Source organism: Phoca vitulina, unplaced genomic scaffold (assembly GCF_004348235.1).
Source record: "Phoca vitulina isolate PV1807 unplaced genomic scaffold, GSC_HSeal_1.0 scaffold25, whole genome shotgun sequence".
Taxonomy (NCBI): domain Eukaryota; kingdom Metazoa; phylum Chordata; class Mammalia; order Carnivora; family Phocidae; genus Phoca; species Phoca vitulina.
The window spans coordinates 3,667,153-3,688,836 of record NW_022589728.1 but is presented as its reverse complement, the minus strand read 5'-3'; the positions used below and the strand labels follow the sequence as shown (position 1 = coordinate 3,688,836).

General features: G+C 35.2%; 1 protein-coding gene across 8 annotated transcripts in view; it reads right to left on the bottom strand.

The window, feature by feature from the left end:
* Positions 1-21,684, bottom strand: part of SNTG1 (syntrophin gamma 1) — a 907,627-nt gene that overhangs the window by 317,144 nt on the left and 568,799 nt on the right. For 7 of the 8 annotated variants that reach the window (XM_032421884.1, XM_032421883.1, XM_032421890.1 and 4 more), the window contains 2 exons: positions 14,161-14,214; positions 5,592-5,726 (listed from right to left, as the gene is read on the bottom strand). In XM_032421884.1, the coding sequence (XP_032277775.1) occupies positions 5,592-5,726; positions 14,161-14,187 (162 nt within the window). In that variant the 5' untranslated portion in view covers positions 14,188-14,214. Of the gene's footprint in view, positions 1-5,591; positions 5,727-13,886; positions 14,031-14,160; positions 14,217-21,684 lie in introns of those variants that run through there. The other variant, XM_032421888.1, reaches the window with a different exon arrangement.

The following is a 21,684-nucleotide window of genomic DNA, read 5'->3' as shown; positions in this document are numbered from 1 at the left end:
TTCTGGAAATTAAGATACTTTTAAGCACCCAATAGGAAAGGGAGAAATCACAAGGGAAAATAGAACATATCAGAGATGAATGAAAATGAAAGTATAACATATCAAAATGTTGAGATGCAGGGAAAGCAGTGCCAAGAAGGAACCTTTAGTTATAGAAGTTTACATTAAAAAAAAGATCTCAAACCAACAACCTAACTTAACCACTTAAGAAAATAGAAAAAGAAAAAAACATACTAAACATAAAGCTAGCAGAAGGAAGGAAATAATAATGATTAGAACTGAGATAATAAAAGAGAGAATAGAAAAGCAATGGAGAAAATCAATGAAATAAATGTGTTCTTTGAAAAGGTTAACAAAATCATAACTGTTTACCTAGATTGGCTAAGATAAAAAGAATATTAAATACTAAAGAAATGATTAAAATCAGAAAAAAAAGGTGAGGACATTACTACCAACTTGATAGAAATTTTAAAAAATCCAAAGAGAGAATGAAGAATTAACTCGATAGCCTTGATGAAATGGACAAATTCCTAAAGACACAAAACCTACTCACACCGAACCATGAAGAAATAGAAAATTTGAACAGATATAACACTAGTAAAGAGATTAAATCAGTAATCAAAAACCTTCCAACAAAGAAAAATCTTGAATCTGTTAATTTCACTAGTCAATTCTTCCAAACATTTAAAGAAGAAATAATACCAATTCTTCTCAAACTCTTACAAAAAACTAAGAGGGGGGAAAACATCCTAACTTACCCATTGAGGATAATATTACCTTGATACCAAAATCAGAAAAAGACTATAAGAAAAGAAACTATTATGACCCTTACGAACTTTGATGCAAAAATCCTCAACAAAATACTAGCAAACGGAACTCAGCAGCATATTAAAAATATTATATATCATGACCAAGTGGGATTTATTCCTGGAATACAAAGATGATACAATATATGAGATTCAATATACCATATTAACAGAATGAAGGAAACACACACATAATCTTATCAATTGATGCAGAAAAAGCATTTGGCAAATTCAACACCCTTTTAACAGTCAAAAATCTTAGAAGAAAACTACCTCAAAATAATAAAGGCCCTATATGAAAAACCTACAGGTAAGACTGGACTCAGAGGTGGACTTAAAGCTTTCTCTCTAAGATCAAAAGTAAGGATGCCTACTTTCACCACCTCTATTAAACATAGTAATAGAAGTCTTAGACAGAGAAACTGGGCAAGAAAAAGATATAAAAGATAACCAAATTGGAAGGAAAAAAGTAAAATTATCTCTGTTCACAGATGACATGATTTTATATACAGAAAACCTAAAGATTATACACATACATCACACACACACACACACAGAGCCATTAGAACTAAAAAAAAAAAAAAAAATTCAGCAAAGTAGCAAGATACAAAAAGAATACACAAAAATCCGTTGAATAAAGAAAAGAAAATTAAGAAAACAACTCCATTTACAATAGCATATAAATAATAAAAAAAGCGGGATTAACTAACAAGAAGGTGAAAGACATTCACTAAAAACCGCAATACATTACCAAAAGAAATTAAAGACATAAATAAATGAAAAGACATCCTGCATTCATGGATTAGAAGGCTCACTACTATTGAAATGGCAATATTATCCAAAGCTAGCTACTAATTCATAATGTCATTTTTTATGAAAATAGAAAAATCCATCCTAAAATTTATATGGAATCTCAAGGAGCTCTATGTAGCCAAAACATTCTTGAGAAAGAACAAAGCTGGATGGTACACGCTTCCTGATTTCAACATTTACCACAAAGCTAAGGTAATCAAAACAGTATGGTACTGACATAAAAACAGACAGACTTATAGAGAGAGCTCAGAAATAAACCCTTAAATACATGGTCAAATGATTTCTGACAAGGGTACCAAGATGAAATGGTGTCAGAAAAACTGGATACTCACCCACAAAAGAATGAAGCTGGACCTAACACCATACGCAAAAATTAATTCGAAATAAATCAATATACATGATGGACATGGAAGAACTGAAACTAGGAACTCTTAGAAGAAAATATAGGGGAAAATCTTCATGACATTGGATCTGGCAATGATTTCTTACATATAACACCAAAAGTACAGTCAACAAAAGAAAAATAAATAAACTGAACTTCATCAAAATTAAAATCTGTGCATCAAAGGAAACAACAGAATAAAAAGGCAACCCATATGTTGGGAGAAAATTATTTGCAAATCACATATCTGATAAGAGATCAAACGAAAAAACTGCCACAGAATTACCATTTCATCCAGCAATTCCACTTCTGGGAACATACACAAAAGAATGAAAAACAATGACTCATATATCTGTGCTCCCATGTTCATATTAGGATTATTCCAAAGGGCCAAAAGGTGAAAACAACCCAGATGTACACTGTTGGATGGATGGATGAACAAGATAAACAAAATATGGTATATACATGGGGATAGAATATTATTCAGTCTTATAAAGGAAGGAAATTCTGATACATGCTACAACATGGCTGAATCTTGAAGAATTATACTAAATGAAATAAACCGACCCAAAAGGATGAAGAGTGTGTGATCCACTTATGAGTCAATTAATAGAGACAAAGTAGAATAGAGGTTATCAAGGGCTGAGGGGAGTATTACTTAATAGGCACAGAGTTTTAGTATGGGATGATGAAAATTCTGGATATGGATAGCAGTGATAGGTTCACAGCAATGTGAATATGATCAATGTCACTGAACAGTACACTTAAATATGGTTAAAAAGGTAAATTTGGGGGCGCCTGGTGGCTCAGTCTGTTAAGCGGCTGCCTTCAGCTCAGGGCATGGTCCTAGGGTCTTGGGATCAAGCCCCGCATCCGGCTCCCTGCCCAGCAGACAGCCTGCTTCTCCCTCTCCATCTGCCTGCCACTCTGCCTGCTTGTGCTCTCTCTCTCTCTGTCAAATAAATAAATAAAATCTTAAAAAATAAATAAATAAAATGGTAAATTTTATGTTATGTATAGTTTACCACAATAAAAAAAGCCATTGGCCATGTAAGTGTGGGTCTGTTTCTGGACTCTATAATGTTCCATTTGATTCATGTGCCTGTACTTGTGACAATATCACATTGTATTCATTTTGGCAACTTACAGTGAGTTCTGAAATTAGGAAGTATAAACACTCCAACTTTGTTCTACTTATTAAAGATTGTTTGGGCTGTACTGAGTCTTTGTATTTCCATGTAAATCTTAGAATCAACTTGCCATGGTCTACAAAAATATTTTGGGGATTTTAATTGATATTGGGTGTTTAGGAAGATTTGAAAACTTAATATTTAGTTACATTTCTCCATTTACTTGTTTATTTTCATTTCATTTATCACAGTTCTATAGTTTTCAAGGTAAAAACTTTGTACATATTTTGTTAAATTTATTCCTGAATGTATTATCTCTTCAATGTATTGTGGATTCCGTTTTTATTTTGTTTGTTGCAAATTATGGAAATACAATTAACTTTGGACATTGTCCTTATTTCCAGCAACCTAATTTGTATGTTACTCTATTTTTTGTAGATTACTTAGGGGTTTCTATGTACACCAACATGACATCTAAAATAGAGCTGTTTACCTCTTCTTTCCCAACTGTTATGCCATTTATATCCATTTCCTGACTTACTGTACAACCAAAACAATATTGAGTAAAAATGAAGCAAGTGATGATCCTTGACTTGTTTACAGCCTCAGAGAGTATCTTCAATATAAACTATAATGTTAGTGGAAGTGTTCATTAGAGGCTTATTGAATTAAGGGAGTTCCATGCTATCCAGACTTTGCTGAAAGTATTTCTTATAAATGACTGTCAAATTTTGTCAATTGTTTTTTTATATTTGTTGGTTTTATCATAGGATTTTTCTCCTTAATTCTGTCAAGTTCTTCCCAGTGTTCTATTCAAAAGAGAGATTGGGTTTTTGTGTATTAACTATTTTGACAGCATAGTTTAAAATCAGTTAACATTATTTCAGTATTGATAGACTGAATTTTACAAATTACAACACTTTACTTATCTAGAATTTGTGTAATATATTCATTACAGAGAGTTATATGTATGAATCATATTGCTTCACTGAAAAGAGAGAGAGAGAGGAGAGAAGAAGGAGGAGAAGGAGGAAGAGGGAAGGAAGGAAGGGAAGAAGTAAAAGAAAGAAAGAAGGATGAAAGAAAGAAGAAAGAAAGAAAGAGAGAGAGAAAGAAGAAAGAAGAAAGAAAGAAAGAAAAGAAAAGAAAGAAAGAAAGAAAAAGAAAGAAAGAAAGAAAGAAAGAAAGAAAGAAAGAAAGAAAGAAAGAAAGAAAGAAAGAAAGAAAAAAAGGAAGAAAGGAAGGAAGAAGGAAGGAAGGAAAAAAAGGAGAGAAAGTGACCATTGACTGCTATTCTTTTATTAACTAAAAGGAAGAATGGGCACTCCATAGGAACAATTTAATCAGCTTTGACAGCCAGACCCATGATTCAGGGTGATTTAAATGGTCTGTGACAAAAGAATAGTTAACAGTCTGCAAAATGTCCATTATCTTTAGTTAGCAAGGGCCTATTGATTTAGGACCTGGTGTGACTCCCATAGGATGTTGGTGAAAAGTGAGGTGGAAACTCCAGTTCAGCATTATTCACCACCAACAAAAGACTCCAAGGTAAATCTGTGAATAAGCTACAAATTAAATCTTTGTGCTAAATAGCTATAGATGTCTGGGAATCCAGGAAGAGTACTGTTTGTTATTTGCTGTAATTTTCTTCTGAGATCACATTTGGAAACACTGTTAAAATAATGTCTTTAATATTATTACATAATAAATGATAAACTCTAAAAGTTGTCCTCTTTAATGTTAAAATTGTCTTGTCGAATATAATCTAATTTCACCTAAAGATGTCTTCCACAGCTGTACTTCAGTGCTCATAAGCAGACCAATGAGTTTTGAATGATAATTTATGGCTCTTTCTGAGGCTGGATTAGCGGCAGGGTAACATGCCAAACAGAGCGTTAGACAGAACTTGCTATGACGTTTGGGTATAATTCTATCAAGGAGGTCCATGGAATCATTCATGCACAATCCCCTGGAGAAAAGCATTGCCATTGAGTTCGGTGACTGCCACCTAAAGCCTCATGCTTCTCAAATGCAAAGCATCGGGCTCCACCTTTGTACCACCTCCAAAAGTCCAGTGCATTGCAAGGTAAGACTGAGGCAGGAAAAACTGCCCTGCACTGTTCTCAGATAGTCCCTCTGTATGAAAAGGTAGAATGCACTTTCTCAAGATCAGATACTAGTGTCACTGCAGCCACTTAATAACTGGGAGTCAATGAGATGCCCTAATGTGTGGGGATGGGCCATAATGGTTGGCTGTGGACTTAGGTTTGGTACTTATACAAGGACACTGTTTACTTAATAATGTCAACAAAAATTACATGCAGGAGGATTGACTATGCTCTGTAAGTAAAAGGAAAATATATCATGAATTTTCTGTGAATAAACATTTTTATTAACAAAAAAATTGAAAACAAAACAAAACAAAAAACAAAAAACTTCAACAGAAGGAAAGCTACTTACACCAGAATAGAAAGGCTCACCAGACACACATATCACATCCTGTTCCTGGATCATCAAAATATCTTTGGCTAGGTGCAGCCGGACTTTGAAAGGCTCCTGATTACCATCCTGCAGCAAACAAATCCCTGTCTTTGTCTTCAGGCAAGAAAAGAACAAAACAGAGAAAAAAAATTATACTTAGTTTATAGAATATAATTTCATGGCCTATTCACAGCAAAACATGATGAATAGCATTTGAGAGCTAAGGAAAATGCACTCTGATGAATCTGGAGCATAATACTTAATATAGGTGCAGAGACAAGATTAACGATTTCATGTGAAGTAGACCTCAGGTAATGGAGATTTGTCAGAAAATCCACATAAGATTAGGAGAGTAAAGAGTATAGTTTATACACTATATTTGAAAAATAATGAAAGTTTTGTTTAATACTTATAATCTAAATATAAAATTTTTGGTAACAGATTTATTGAGATACAATTTACATTCTATACAATTCAACCCTTTAAGATGTGTAAGACAATGTTTTTTATTACAAAGTTGTGTAGGCATCATTATAATCAACTTTAGAGCATTTTCATCACTCCAAAAGGAAAACTATTACGTGCATCATCCTACTCCCCTCCCCAGCCCTAGGCAACCACTAATCTACATTCTGTCTCTATCATAGAATTCTGAATCTGAAACCATACCCACTTAACATCTTTTCTGTCCTCCAAGATTTCATCATTCCTAGTCACCACACACACACACACACACACACACACACACACACACACAGGCTGTACAGATGAGAAAATGAGGATAAAGGGGAAAGTGAACTGCTTAAATTAATATAGTTAATTAAAAACAGAGCCTGGCTTAGGACCCATGATTTGTGATTTCCAATCCATTGTTTTTGCCTCACACATTTTTGGAATTGTAAAAAACAGCCTGTGAAGACTCCTGAACTTGTACTACATAGCTTTACACCAGTATCTCAGTAATTACTGAAGAAGCCCATGAAGCCCATCACTCCTGAAGCATGTCAGTGTACAATGTTCACCCAGATAAATAGAAATATGCTCCTTAGCAAATGCACTTAAGGTTCCCATTTGTCAGAAATACAAAAAGAAATTTTTTTGAAACAGAAAATAATCGCTGGCTGTCATTCTGCACCAAAAAGTCAACAGGAACAATGACCACTTTGGCAATTACATTTTCATTTAATAATTATTAAACCATTCTTAATTTGGATAAAAAAAGGATAAGTATATAGAAATATGTATTTATCCTTAGTATTTAATGAGCACAAAACTCCAGGCACTGATACCAGGCTTTCTCTTGGAATATAAATTTACATATGGATTGCTAGGAGTTTATTTCTTTAAAAGAATGTTTCATAATGTAAATGGGAACAGACTTACTGATGCCTCTAAAGATAATCCTTTCTGTAAATGCTTTATCCCATGTGCTAATACCTAGCATTATACTCTCTATCACTATGGTCTTATATTAGTCTGTAATTATATTGTAAGGGTTATGATATCTTTTAAGGAAAAACAAGTTTTTTTCCAGGAGCAAGGATGCTGTTCTTTCCTCCTTCATATGAGACTGGCGCACAGCATGCACTCACTAAATTGTGTCGATTAATCTATTCTAGAGCATAACTCAAGTGGATATGTCTAGAGGACAAAAATATTTCAGCAAAGGCAAATGATATTTTCCTTAATATAGAACATAATTTTCTACATTTTTCACAGAGAAAAGTCTTTCATGCTTACAATGTGATCTTGGCTGGGAGCCAACATCAGGACTCTCTGAGGTGGCATGGCAAAGAGGAGGGTTAAAATAATATCAAAGGCAAGTGAACATAATTGAGCACATTTGCTGATTTTTTAATGTACAGTACATTCGGGCCAATTTTCTCCCAGAAGTATAATGGAATAGCTGGCAATCACAAATAATGCTCTGTCTCAACATGAGGATGAAAGAGGGGTTTTCTCTGAGAGCCCATAAATACATTATTGTTACACATCAAAGAGCTATCAAAGATCATCCAGGGAAAGTTTGAGAGACAAAAACACAGCTATGAGACTTCTCTCATCACATCCAATGTGGTCAAAGCGCCATTCACTCAAATAATGTATAAAATGTCCCCTAATTATTAGAAAGTTGTCTGCAAAACAGAATACAGACTTTGAGCTCACATTTGGGTCCTGAAAATACAGAATTAAAGAAAACAAAGAATGAAGTAGCTTTTGTTAAAATGAATACACACACACACACACACACACAGACATAAATAGCTATTTGAAGAAAACAGAAAATAGTACTAATGAAGCTTATCAACAAATTCAACTTAAATTCATTCTTTAGGGGTTATAGATGTCACATAATATCTTATTATAAAAATTCAGCTGTGTACATGAAAATACATTTAAAATCCCATAATATATCAATTTTTCAAATAATTTGTAAATAATTGAGACATGAATCAGACAATAGTCTCTGACCTCAGAGTATTCTTACTTACAAAAATATACATATATACATAAGATGTCATGTGATATCTGATGTGGGAGCAACATGGAGAGAAGAGTTAAATATTCTTGAGGGAAGGAGGTGTTAAAGAAGGTTTTATAGATAAAAAAATGTATGGCTTGTCTTAAAAAATAAATTGAGGAAATAATCAGAGAAGACAAAAGTTATTTTATTCAAGGGGGAGAAAGGAGTAAAATATGAAAGCATGAGAATGGATAGCTGACATGATGCAAGAAGAGAGAAGCATGAGAATGCATCCCAATCCTAAATCTGCATGATCCAGCAAAGGCCAAGGGAGGAGAGGTGCCAGGTGAAGAGGAGGAAGGTCAGGGCCCTTATGTGATGTTCCAGGAGTTTAAAGGTATTAGAGATGTCCTAGAAAAATCTGAACAGTGATTTATGTTTTATAAATATATTTCTTAGAGCAGGAGATGGATAGGAATTGGGAAAGTTACAACATAATTTTTGTTAACAGAAATATAAACCTTGAGCAGAAGATGCTGAGGGCTGGTAAACAACTGCATTAGAATCAGAGCTGGTACAGTAGATTAAAAGAATGGGTAAAATCCATTTCAGGGCACTCTTCTGATTCAGAGCAGCATTGCTGGACTGGTATCACCACTAGTGAAATGGAGTCCTATATTCATTTGTTGTTTAATAACCACTTGCACAAAGTTTACTGTGTTTCCAGAAATACTATTTCTTTTGATCCTCCTAACAACCCAGTGCAACTGTTTTCACAGGTAGCAATAGAGCAGAGGAGCAGAGATGAATGGAACTCAGGATCTGAACCCAGGCTGCTGGGCTCCAGATTCTGTGCTCCAAACCACTTGCTCTGGTTTCCCTCATGCACAGATCATTTGAAGGATGCCTCACCCAATCCTCCTAGAAACAGTGACATGGCCATCAGCGTCTCTCACCAGGAGGTAACACTTTGGTCACCAAGAATCTCCTACGGGAGTGCAAAGAGTTGTGAGAAGGCCATCATCACGAACCAACTGTTCTTCCTTTATCAAAAGCAATAACCAATGGGGGGGAGGGTAAAGTGAGTGAGACCACTCTGATCTGATGATTTTCCCATCAAAGACAAACTACTGAGGATGCATAGGACACTGTCTGATATGGGGAGAGGCTTAATCTGCACAACCTCATCCCCCATAGATTGCTTCAGGGTTAAGAATGGGAACCAGGACTGTGAGAGTGACCACTAGTACAGCACAACTGCTGAAAAATAAAAAAATTTTAAAAATCTCCTAAATAAGTATTGGCTGCACATTTAGTATAAACTTAAGTCCTGCACTTATCTGTTTCTTTTTTAACATAACTATCATCTGTCTTCAAACTTTGTGGACTGTGTACTCATTGCACATAAGTAAAGAAATGTATGTGCTCTATGTAAATTATAAAACGTACATAAAACTTGAAATTTTAAAGGGATGAGTCATAAAAAATAATATAGATTCAAATGTTGTTTTCCTGTGCCTGATGGATGATACTCTATTGCAGGGGGATTTTACAAAATCTACATTGTTTGTTTAGAGGAATATTAAAAGGCCATGCCTCTTGATTATTTAACAGGCAATACTTTTTAAAATCTAGTCATTGACTTGTTTCTGTAAATCAATGAAGTGTGTCTATGGATTTACATGGATTTACTCTGTTTTAAACAAACAGACCTCACATTTAAACTTAACAAGAATTTATGCTTAGCTTAAACCTATTACCTTGGAACTTTAAAAAATTGGCTATGATTCCTTTATACTTAAAAGTTAAGGCCTCTTTGGGCACCTGGGTGGCTCAGTCAGTTAAGCATCTACCTTCGGCTCAGGTCATGATCCCAGGGTCCTGGGATTGAGTCCTGCCTTGGTCTCTGTGCTCCACAGGGAGTCTGCTTCTCTGTCTGCCCCTCTTCCCACTTGTTCTCTCAATCTCTCTCTCTCTCAAATAAATACATCTTAAAAAGTTAAAGCATCTTTAATTTAGGTTTTAGACTTTGAAAGAACATGTGCTTTCATGAAAAAATTTTTTAAAGATTTTACTTATTTATTTATTTATTTATTTAGAGCAAGTGTGTGAGCAGGGAGAGAGAGAGAGAATCTCAAGCAGACTCTGCACTGAGCGCAGAACCTGATATCATGACCTGAGCCAAAATCGAGTCAGATGCTCAACCAACTGAGCCACCCAGGTGCCCCTGCTTTCATGAAACTTTTAAACTCTATGCTCCTTTATTCTTGAAATCAGACATAAAAAACTACAAACTACAAGGAACTGGGCAGAGACCATGACATGTCCTGTACATAGTTTTGCAGGTGTCCTTGATATTTCCATATTTTGATTGCCAGATATAACTTAATTTGTTCTGTAAACTTACAGTTTTAAATGACCTGTAATTTCTTATACCCTACCATATTATAGCAATGTTGCCCTAAATGCCATTTGATGCAGTATGCCTCCAATTGCATTTTGTCTTCCCTTGTCATGGCCTTTTCCTTGGCTAAATTCTAGCCATTTGTCAAGTACTAGTACATGACTCACTTCGCCTTGAGGTTTACCAAGACCACTCCATCCAAGACAAGTGCTTCCTTTTCTGAACTCAGGGTTTTCATTGAATAAATATATTCACCTAACAATTAACCAGAACTGTATTTAGGCATCACATGTAGTGACTTCAATAATATCACAATATTTAACCTCATCACATACATTGTTATCACAAGAAGATCTTAATAATAGGTTAACACCGTTTTTATCATTAAAGACTATTCATATATAGGACCTAGTACAGTGTTTAATTGATAGTAGGATTTCTTTCAATATGTGTTGATTGAATCATAATCACAAATTCTTATTATATGAAGGACTAAATTAAATTATATATGTAAATGAATTTTAAATTATTAAATATATGTTATAGAAAAATATGTATTTTCATGGTCAACACAAAGATGTGGATCATATTTTAAGGAAGACAGATATGAAAATGAAATTTGAGGAATACCTACACTAAAGATAGCATAGTGGTTTCTTGAACACATTGTAATTTTATTTTTTTTTAAGATTTTATTTATTTATTTGAGAGAGAGAGAGCACGAGCAGGAGGAGGAGAAAAAGGGGCAGAGGGAGAAGGAGAAGCAGACTCCCTGATGAGCAGGGAGCCTGACGCAGGGCTCAAGCCCAGGATCCTGGGATCATGACATGAGCCGAAGGCAGACACTTAACCGATGAGCCACCCAGGTGCCCCGACACGTTATTATTTTGATGACACTTTTAAAAGCAGAAAATCAGTAATTATACCTGCCCGTAACATGTACTTTTTCTTCTAAATTGTGGATTTTGTGTTGTCCCAATTGTATTCTCTACCTTCACTTTTGCATTTTATCAGACTTCCAAATCCAAACTCCTTAAAAGTATTGCAACATTTTCTTTTTAAGAGGAGAAACTTCTTAATTAATAAACTTTTCTTTTACAAAGGATCTGTATTAGAAAATTAAGATATTTTACATGGAACTAGACATATTTCCATTTCTTCTCAAAGAAGAGACTTCCCGGTATGTGCATGGTTATAATCTAGCTAGATCTGTCCAATGGATATGGATATCAGATTTGCCTTTTAACAGCTTATTAGCAGTCAAGAGAAATCAAGTTTTATTCAACATATCTTTGACTATGTTATAATTTTCAGCAACATAATTTAGAAAGATGCTCAAACTTAGACTCAGGAGTTCTAAGCTACACATTATGGTTTTGCTTTTAACTAATTAATTAAATAGCATTTAGCATTTCATAAAACCTTTCAATTTCCTCACCTGCAAAGTGAGAGAGTTAAGCTGCATTATCTTTATGGTTTCTGTCCATTTACATGTACTAAGACTGTAAATTTCAGACAAACTCATTGACTTTGATCCATTTACGGGGGGATTTGATCATCTTCAGAGTATCTCATAGTTCTGTACTCCGGCCAATCCAGCCAGCATGTGGAAGACACATGGCTGCTGAGCAGTTCTGAGACCGCTTTACTCTTCCCTGGGGACAGTCTAAAATGGTAGAAATTATCAAAGGGCTCATTGCAAAAGAACAAGAACCTCTGTCTATAGAAGCAAGGGTAAGATGATCACAATGGTATTATCATTGTAAAATAAATCTCTGAACCTTAAATAATACTTGATATATATTCCAAATCAATGAATCAAACAATTTTGTTTTAAAAAAAGGTCTGAAAAATCAATCTTAGGTCAATCTCTGAAGTCCAAGGTAAGCCATGTGTTAAAACAATATTTGGCCACTACTCTGTCTTTAAGGATCTCCTGAATCTCCCGTTTTTCATTTGTATCTCATTCATGCAAATATCCATTCAATGAGTGCTTTACTACCCAAAACATAAGATAACAAGCACTGAGATAGAAACAGACTTACCACATCCAAAATTAAGAGTATGATACTACGTATTTAGCACTAGAAATGTCACAGAATTAAAATTTGTTTCTAAATTTAAGTTTCTAAAGCATTAAATCATTTTTAAAAAGTATGAACTGATAGATACTGAGTTAAAAGGATGAATAAATTATACACTCTGACATTATAGTATTTAGTGCAGCACGTAAGAGAGGTTGTAAATAAATAACTATAATGTAATTTGAAGAGTGTTAGTGTAGAGAAAATCCTTTAGAAACTAAAAAGTTTAGCTTAAGTATTAAAATATAAAAGTGGGGCGCCTGGGTGGCTCAGTCAGTGAAAGCAAATGACTTTTGGTTTCGGCTCAGGTCTTGATCTCATGGGTGGTGAGATCAGCCCCACATCAGGCTTCAAGCTCAGCTAGGAGTTGGCTTGAGATTTTCTTCCTCTGCCCCTCCCCTCCACTCTCAGGTGCATGTGCATGCACGTGAGTGCTCTCTCTCTCTCTCAAATGAATAAATCTTTAAAAATATATATAAGCAACTTATTAATTTTCTGAAAGATCTTGCTTATGTTCTAAACTTTGAAACAACTATGACAAATGCTTTTTTAAAAGTAGGTATTTTTGCTGGGTGCCTGGATGGCTCAGTTGGTTAAGCAACTGCCTTTGGTTCAGGTCATGATCCTGGAGTCCCAGGATCAAGTCCCACATCAGGCTCCCTGCTCAGCAGGGAGTCTGCTTCTCCCTCTGACCCTCCTCCCTCTCATGCTATCATCCTCTCTCTCTCAAATAAATAAATAAAAATCTTTAAAAGAATACAAATAAAAAAATAAAAGTAGATATTTTTGCAAGAAACTTAACACTTGACATCTCATTAAAAGAACAATCTTCACAAATGTTAATAACAAGTTTTTTGTTGGTTTGTTTTTAACTGTATCATAGGTAATCTAATTATGGTTGTTTTTCTTGAGGTATCTATATACAATAAAAATATTTTAAACCTTTTAAACAAATATGGAATATTTTAACCTATGAGTGTTTGCATTTTGCCTGAAGAATGAAAGAATGCTTTGAATGTTTAGTAAAATAGTGTTTTTTCCTAAAATAGAATGGTTATATCTCCTGGGGCCTAACTCCATGCACTACTGAGTACACACTTGAATGGCCTTTAATATCCTTAAAAGAGCAATGTATCACTTTAATTCACACCAAAGTGTGAAGACAGCTCTACAGAGAATCTGAATTGATATACTTAAATAATATTGAAATACTTAAATAATATTGGAATCATAAAATCATAGGATTTTAGTGCTGAAAGGGACTTCAGATGTCTTCTAATTTATAACCATTCATGTGAAAAGAATTACTTCCAACATACTACCTGAAATCATGCAGTGAGTGCATAGTTTATGGAGAAGGGCAATGTAATCAAATCAAATATGCTCCAGTCTTCTTAAGGAAGAGTGAAAATCCGAGGCTTTCCCAGGCACTCTCGCTTTTTAGTCTTGCAGAAACAGATCATACCCTGGAAATGAAATGGACCTGTCACCCATCCCTCTGCCAAAAGCAGTGTTCCACTTACATAAAGGAGGACAAGTATGTCCAGTTTATAACCTGTTTTCCTTATTCAAAAAGCAGAAAGCCATGTAACATACCTCTTCACAGGCAGTCCTGAAATCCATGTGCTATGGCACCGCGAAGGATGTCGTCTGAAAAGACAGAGAAATGGTAAGCCATCAAGCACAGCATCGAGTGTAAGAGTGGAGAACGCCAATAAAGCAAAGCATAAGCAATTATGAAGCAGATCCTGTGGGCAAACTGTTTAAGGCCACCTGTAAGGAACAAGAATTCCCGGGGTACAATGAAAAGAGCAGAAGGAAGAAAAAAAAGTCTCAATCTCCGCCCTTGTGCATCCTAAACGTACTGCCATGGTTCAGTGTGACCGAGAGGGTGCATTTCCCTGCACCTCTCCACTCCACTGAGCATTCAGACACGATCTAGGATAGGATGGACCTCTTCTCTCAAGTGTTCGCTCATTCCCAGCGTTCGTTTTGAAACCTGAGGTTGCAACTGGGAAAGAAACTTCAAAGGAGTAATTAAAAGTTGCCTTTCTTGTGGTTATCTCTTGAAAAAAGGTTGACTAATCTTTCTCTTTTTAATTAAAAAGCTACATGCATGAATAATTCTCTCTGGAACTTAAAATTTTATTCACAAACACTATGATGTAAGGAAAAAAGCTATTTATCAGAGTGAATAATATTAAGATAAATCGATGTATGAAATAGCTGATACAGATTCATTTTGTGCTCATTATAATAACTAAATGGTGAACATAGATTTTAATACATATAAAATGCATATGTGTTTTTTTAATACTTTTAGAGAATTTTATTTTAGTTATATGAGAAACTTAATCAAACTAAGAATGGTCATAGAAAATTGACACCCTGACACTATGGAAAAAATGCAGAGCCAAAATATGATATAGTTTAGGTAAATGAGACTTCAAAGTAAAATGTATGGTGAATTCCACAGTAAAAGACTGGACTCCTCAAAATTAATCCTCCTTTCAGTCTTAGGAACAGGAAATTATTTTGTCCTTCTTTGTCATTTTCTGTTATATTAGGTTGATAAACACTTTGTCAAGTGTTTATCACGTAAGTGTGGGTGCAATAGAGCAGGAAATTCACTTAAGCTGTCACTGGATTATTACTATTGCCCCTGAAAGAAAAGAGATTGACTGTTTTCAACAGTTAACTGAACATGCTGCACAATATATTTTCCCTAAATAAGTTTTGTGGGTTGTGGACCTGGTTTTACTTAATTGGAATGCATAAGCAGCTTGATTATAGTAAAGCTAGGTTGCAACAAATCATTTATAAATAAAAGGTAATTTGATGATAAAAATTGTAATTTGATGATATAAATTAATCTTTTTTCTTTCTTTTTAAATTATTTTTTGATGGCAATCTTTTTTTTTCAAATTTTTATTTAAATTCTATTTAGTTAACATATAGTGTAATATTGATTTCAGGAGTAGAATTGAGTGATTCATCACTTACATACAATGTCCAGTGCTCCTCACAAGTGCCCTCCTTAATCCCCATCACCCATTCAGCCCATCCCCCACCCGCTTCCCTCCATCAACCCTCAATTTGTTCTCTATCTTAAAGAGTCTCTTATGGTTTGTCTCCCTCTCTATTTAAATTACTTAATTTTTTGATATCCATGAGAAATTGGTTTTGTTTTATCAATTATTTTTCAAAATTGCTTTTAAAGACTGTGTTGGGAAAAACTATAATATCTGTTTATTTCCAACTTTGACATAAAGTTATTCCTTTACTATAAAAGTAGAATTTCAATATTTATTGATTATATAAAAACATGGTATCTCTAAGATCAATTTCCTGCTACTAAAAAGCAACTAGAGAAATAGACATGAGGGTATTTAGCCATCTGTCTAAACATAAGCTCATGTTTAGTTTCAAATGCTGAATACATTTTAAGACATCATTAATAATATGATGCATTATGCCTGCATCTCTACCATTTTTAACATTTTCATTCTTTTCCCTGAATCTTCCATTATCTTTCATCAAAATATTATGTAGTAATATCAATATTTATTCAGAAAAAAATTATTATGAGATTTAAAACAAGTTAATTACTGGGTAAGAATAAATTACATACAATAATAAACCTATTTTCAGTGATTATAAATTTAAAAATTGGAGTAAAAGATGTTCAGTTCTTTTATTTAAAAATTTTGAGACTTTTTTATAAACTTTTATAACAGCTTTAGATTTATATAAATATTGTGAAAATAGCACAGAGAGTTCCCATATAGCCCACATTCCTTTTTTCCCTATTATTAACATCTTACATTAGTATACACATTTGTTAAAATTGATGGATCAATACTATTATATTATTATTAAATCCATACTTGATTCCAATTTTCTTGGGTTTTTTTTTTCTCATGTTCTCTTTCTGCTCTAGAATCCCATCCAGGACACCACATTATATTTATTCACCATGTCTCAGGCTTCTCTTGGCTGTGACTGTTCCTCAGATCTTCGTTTTTTTAAAATGACTTTGGCAGTTTTCAGGAGTACTAATCAGTAATTTGTAGAATATAATTATATTGAATTATTCTGCTGTTTTTCTCATGATTATACTAGAGCTAAGGGATTTGGGGAGGATACCACAGAGATTGGTACCATTTCACCACAATGTATCAGAGGTCCACACCGTCAACACAACTTATCACTGTGGAAGCTGACTGTGACCACATGACTAGAATACTGTTTGTCAGGTTTCCCCACTGGTAAGTTACTCTTTTTTTTTCCCTCTCTCCATACTTTACTCTTTGGATAGAAGTCACTATGAGCAGCTCATACTTAAGGAATGGGAAGTTATGCTTTGCTTCCTTGCAGGTGAAGTGTCTACATAAATTATTTAAATTACTCTGGATAGAAGATGTGCCTGTTCTTCCCCATTTATTATTTATTTGTTCAACAACTTACTTAGACCCTGCCAGCTGGTAGAGCAAGGAAGTATACATGCATATGATAACCCATGTTGTAGGGATGCATGACAGTAATATTTATCCAGGCAAAATTACACTAAACTTCCACATGTTCTTCCCAATGAAAGCAAATATATAATTCTATCTGATCCTTTTAGCCTATTTCCATTTATATTTATATAAGTATAAATATATATTTATTTATATATTTATGTTTATATTTTTCTGACAGCATATGATGTCAGAAATAAATTATTCATATTTGAGGGGAAGCCTTTGGTAAACAATAAATATGTCAGTAATAATATATCTGAGTTAGTAACAAAAATAGTTGCAAAAAATAAAACACCACAGCAAAGAAATATCTTTTAGGTAAACACTATCATTTGAGTGAAGGTTATATTGATAACTTTTGGTTCTCTATAGATGCAATGAAAGACATCAAGGCTGTAATTAACCATAAAATAAAATATGTAAACACTTGTGGAAAATTGAATGATTGACCCAGATTCTCTGTCTCTCTTGGCACCCACTTCCATGCCATAAATTTATCATGGAGGGAGTGGCTTCTCCATACATTGACTTTAGACTTCACCACGTGACTTGCTCCTGCCAACATTGAAGTGACCATGTGTTCACTTCTTTAATGGCCTCTCATGTTCTCACTGCTCTCTTGCACTTCTTGCATCTCAAGAAGCTGCCATACACTTGGCCAGGGCCCAGAATGACATACATAAAGCAAAACTTCCTTAAATGGCCCACAGAACATAGGGTGAGCAGAGCCACCCTCACATCCCTGCCTAAATAGATTTACTTACAGCCAACCTGCAGACTCTGGAATAAAATAAAGGCTTAGTATTTGTAATGGTTAACTTTATGTATCAAATTGACTATGGTATAGTCCCCAGTTACTCAGTCAAAATCTGATCTATGTTCTGCTTTGAAAAAACTTTGTAAATGTGGATAATATCTACAGTCGACTCACTTTAAGTATTGGAGATTATTCTCAATAATGTGCATTAGCCTCATCCAATCAGTAAGAGAGCCTTGCTACCACAATCATGACAGCCAATGCCTTAAGGTCTCCCTCGCTGTCTCTGTCTCCCTCTTTCTCCATACATATATGTGTGTGTTTCCATATGCATACATAAATATTTATGTTTATGTATATGTACATTCATATGCATACATACAAAGTGGTTGTTTCTTTGGAAAATCCTAACTGATACAGATTTTGGAACCAAGAGTGGTTTTAGAGGAATATAACTTTAAGAAGTTTTCTGAATTGGTTCTGGGGTTTCCAGAATTTGTTCTCTAATCTGATTAAAGGCACCAGTGACTCTATTTCTAGCATGAAAGAAAAGACTAATATAACTAGAAATATATAAAATATCAGCACTGGATACTCTTAATCAAACTGTGACCCATGAGGAGGTATGCTACAGTGAAAAGAATTGCACCTATTCCCCAATTTATACAGACAGAATTCTGAGGAATATGTGTGGCAATAGATATTAAGGATGTGGGATTAATTTTAAAAAAGAATATGGGATAATTGTGGAAAGAACATAAAGTTGAATTAGGTCAAATTTACTGACATGGCCCCATGAAGCAGAGATTCTGGATTTAATGTTTTACCTTGTGGGGTTAGGAGGGATCTACCAGTTTGTTTGGCTGACTGGCTAAAACATGGCCCACAACAGGAGAGCTGGAAATGCCAGACCTGCCTTGGTTTAATGTAGAGGAAGAGATTCAAAAGCTTAGGGAGATTGGGATGTCAGAGTGGGTTTATCATGTGAAACCTGCTCACTCACAACTTTTACCATGACTGTGAGGCAAGGATTTGCTATAGGAACCAAACACTGTTGAAGAGCTCTGTGGTTACTTCTATAGGTTAAGAGTTACAGTGAGAAGTGCTGCCACTGAACTGGGATCCTTAAATGCAGGTGAGTAACTGGATCCTGTGGTGACAGGGGCCGAGTGGCAGCACTTAGTCACCAAAGATAAAGTGGGTATGGTCACCATAATGGACATCAGAGTCTTCAAAGCAGTAATCAGAATAGTCTGACTCTCAGAAACCTATGACATTGGCAATTTGATTGTGTGTTCCTAAAATTGAAATAGATTGGAAGCCTATTTATTTCTTAAGTTCATCTAAAAAGCAGAAGAAGTGTAGGTCCAGTGAACAGTCTATCCTAAATCACCAAAACAGTCATAGGCCTTCAGTCAGTTCCCAAACATGAACCAGTTTATAAGTCCAGAACCCCAGGAATGGGTAAAGGATGGGTTCCCTTAGAAAAGGACCCTGGTTAATCTCTCTCCAGCTTTCCTAAAAGGAAAAGGACATATGGCCTTCCACCAAGGAAACTGTCCATTGAGGAAAAGGAAATAATCAGACTTTTCAGGGACTACTGGATACTAGTTCTTAACTGACATGACACTAATTCCAGGAGATTCAAAACATCACACTGGTCCCTCATTTAGTGTTGGGCTTCCAAAGGTTAGATGATAAGTGGAATTTTAACTCAGACCCATCTCACAGTGAGTTCAAGGGACTCTCAAACCCATCCTGTGGTTATAGCCAGAGCTCCAGGATACATAATTGAAGGTAGACATACTCAGCAACTGGTAGAATCTCCACATTTTTCTTATTCTGTGAAGTGAGGGCTATTATGAGAGAAAAGGCCCAGTGGAAGCCCCTAGAATGGTCTGTACCAGGACAAACAGTAAAACAGTACTGCATTTCTGCAGGGATTACAGATATTAGTGCCACCATCAAAAACTTCAAGAACACAGAGGTGTAATGATTCCCATTACATTCCCATTCAACTCACCTATTTGACTAGTGCAGAAAAACAGATGGTCTTGAGAATGACAGTGGATTATCATAAGTTTAGGTGATGACTCCAACTGCAGCTGCTGTACCAGATATGGTTTCATTTCTTGAGCAAATTAACACATCCTTTGGTACCTGCTATGCAGCTATTGATCTGAAAAATGCATTTCTCTTCCATCCTTGTCCATTGGCTCACCAGAAAGAGTCAGCTGACAAGACCAACAATATACTTCCACTGTCCTACCTCAGAATATCTCAACCTCCAGCCATAAGTCACAATTTAGACCACAGGGATCTTAATCATCTTTCCTTTCCACAAGACATCACACTGGACCTTTGCTTTGATGACATTATGCTGATTGGACCTAATGAGCAAAGAGTAGCACTGACTGTAGACTTATTGGTAAGATATATTTTTCAGACAGTAGGGCATAAATCCAACAAAAATTTATGGATGATCTATCTCTTATAGGAGTCCAGTGGTATGGGACATGTTGAGATATCCCTTCTAAGGTGAAGGATAAGTTGTTGTATATGGCCCCTCCTACAACCAAAAAAGAGGCACAATGCCGAATGGGCCTCTTTGGACTTTGCAGGCAATAGTCATCATCTGGGGAAACTACTACTGTCAATTTATTGAATGACCTGAAAAGCTACTAATTTTAAGTGGGGCTCAGAAAAAGAGAAGGCTCTGCAACATGTCCAGGCTGCTGTGTAAAGTTGATCTGCCACTTGAGCCATATGATCCAGCAGGTCCAAGAGTGCCTGAAGAGTCAGTGGCACATAAGGATGCTGTTTGCAGCCTTTCACAGGTTCCTATAGGTATTTCAGTCCAGATCATAAGGTTTCTGGAGCAAAGCCCTGCCCTCCTCTGCACTGCTTGCATCCTTTTCAAAAATAGCTCTTAGTCTGCTCCAGGGCCTTAGCAGAGACTGAATGCTTGATCATGGGCCACCAAGTTACCAAGTAAGCATCTCGTGACCTGAGATGCTTATCTTGAATTATGTGTTTTCTAATCCACCAAGCCATATACACTTTTATATATGAGCACAATCATTCATATATACATATATACATATATATATATGGACTGAGAACAATCATATATATATATATATATGGGGATTGAGCACAATTTTATTTATATATATATATATATAGGGACTGAGCATAATTTTTTATATATATTTGTGTGTATATATATTTATGTATATATATATATATATATATATATATATGCACAAGTAAAGCACAAATAAGTTGCATGGAGAAGTAGTTCAAATGCCAATGGCCCCCACTTCTGGTCCCACATGTCTTCTCTCTCCCAGCCTGTGTCTATGGCTTCATGTGGAGTTCTTTACAATCAGACGACTGAGAAACCAGAGTCAGGCCTGGTTAAAGACAATTCTGCACATTGTGTAGGCATCACCTAAAGTGGACAGTTGTAGCTCTAAAGCCCCTTTCCAGAATACTCCTGAAGCATAGTGGTGAAGAGAAATCTTAGTTGTCAGAACTTCAGGCAGTGCACTTGTTTGTTCATTTTGCTCAGAAGGAGAAATGGACGAGTTATGAGTATATATGGATTCATGGACAGTGGCCAATAATTTGGATGGATGGTCAGGGAGTTAGAAAAAACATGACTGGAAAAATTAGTGACAAGAAAGTCTGGGAAAGACATGTGGAAGATATGGACAAAAAACATAAAAATAGTTGTATCCCATGTTAATGCTCACTAAAGGGTGAGTTAAACAGAGGAAGATTTTAATAATCAAGTGAATAGGATGGTGTGTTCTGTGGATACCAGCATTTGTCCCC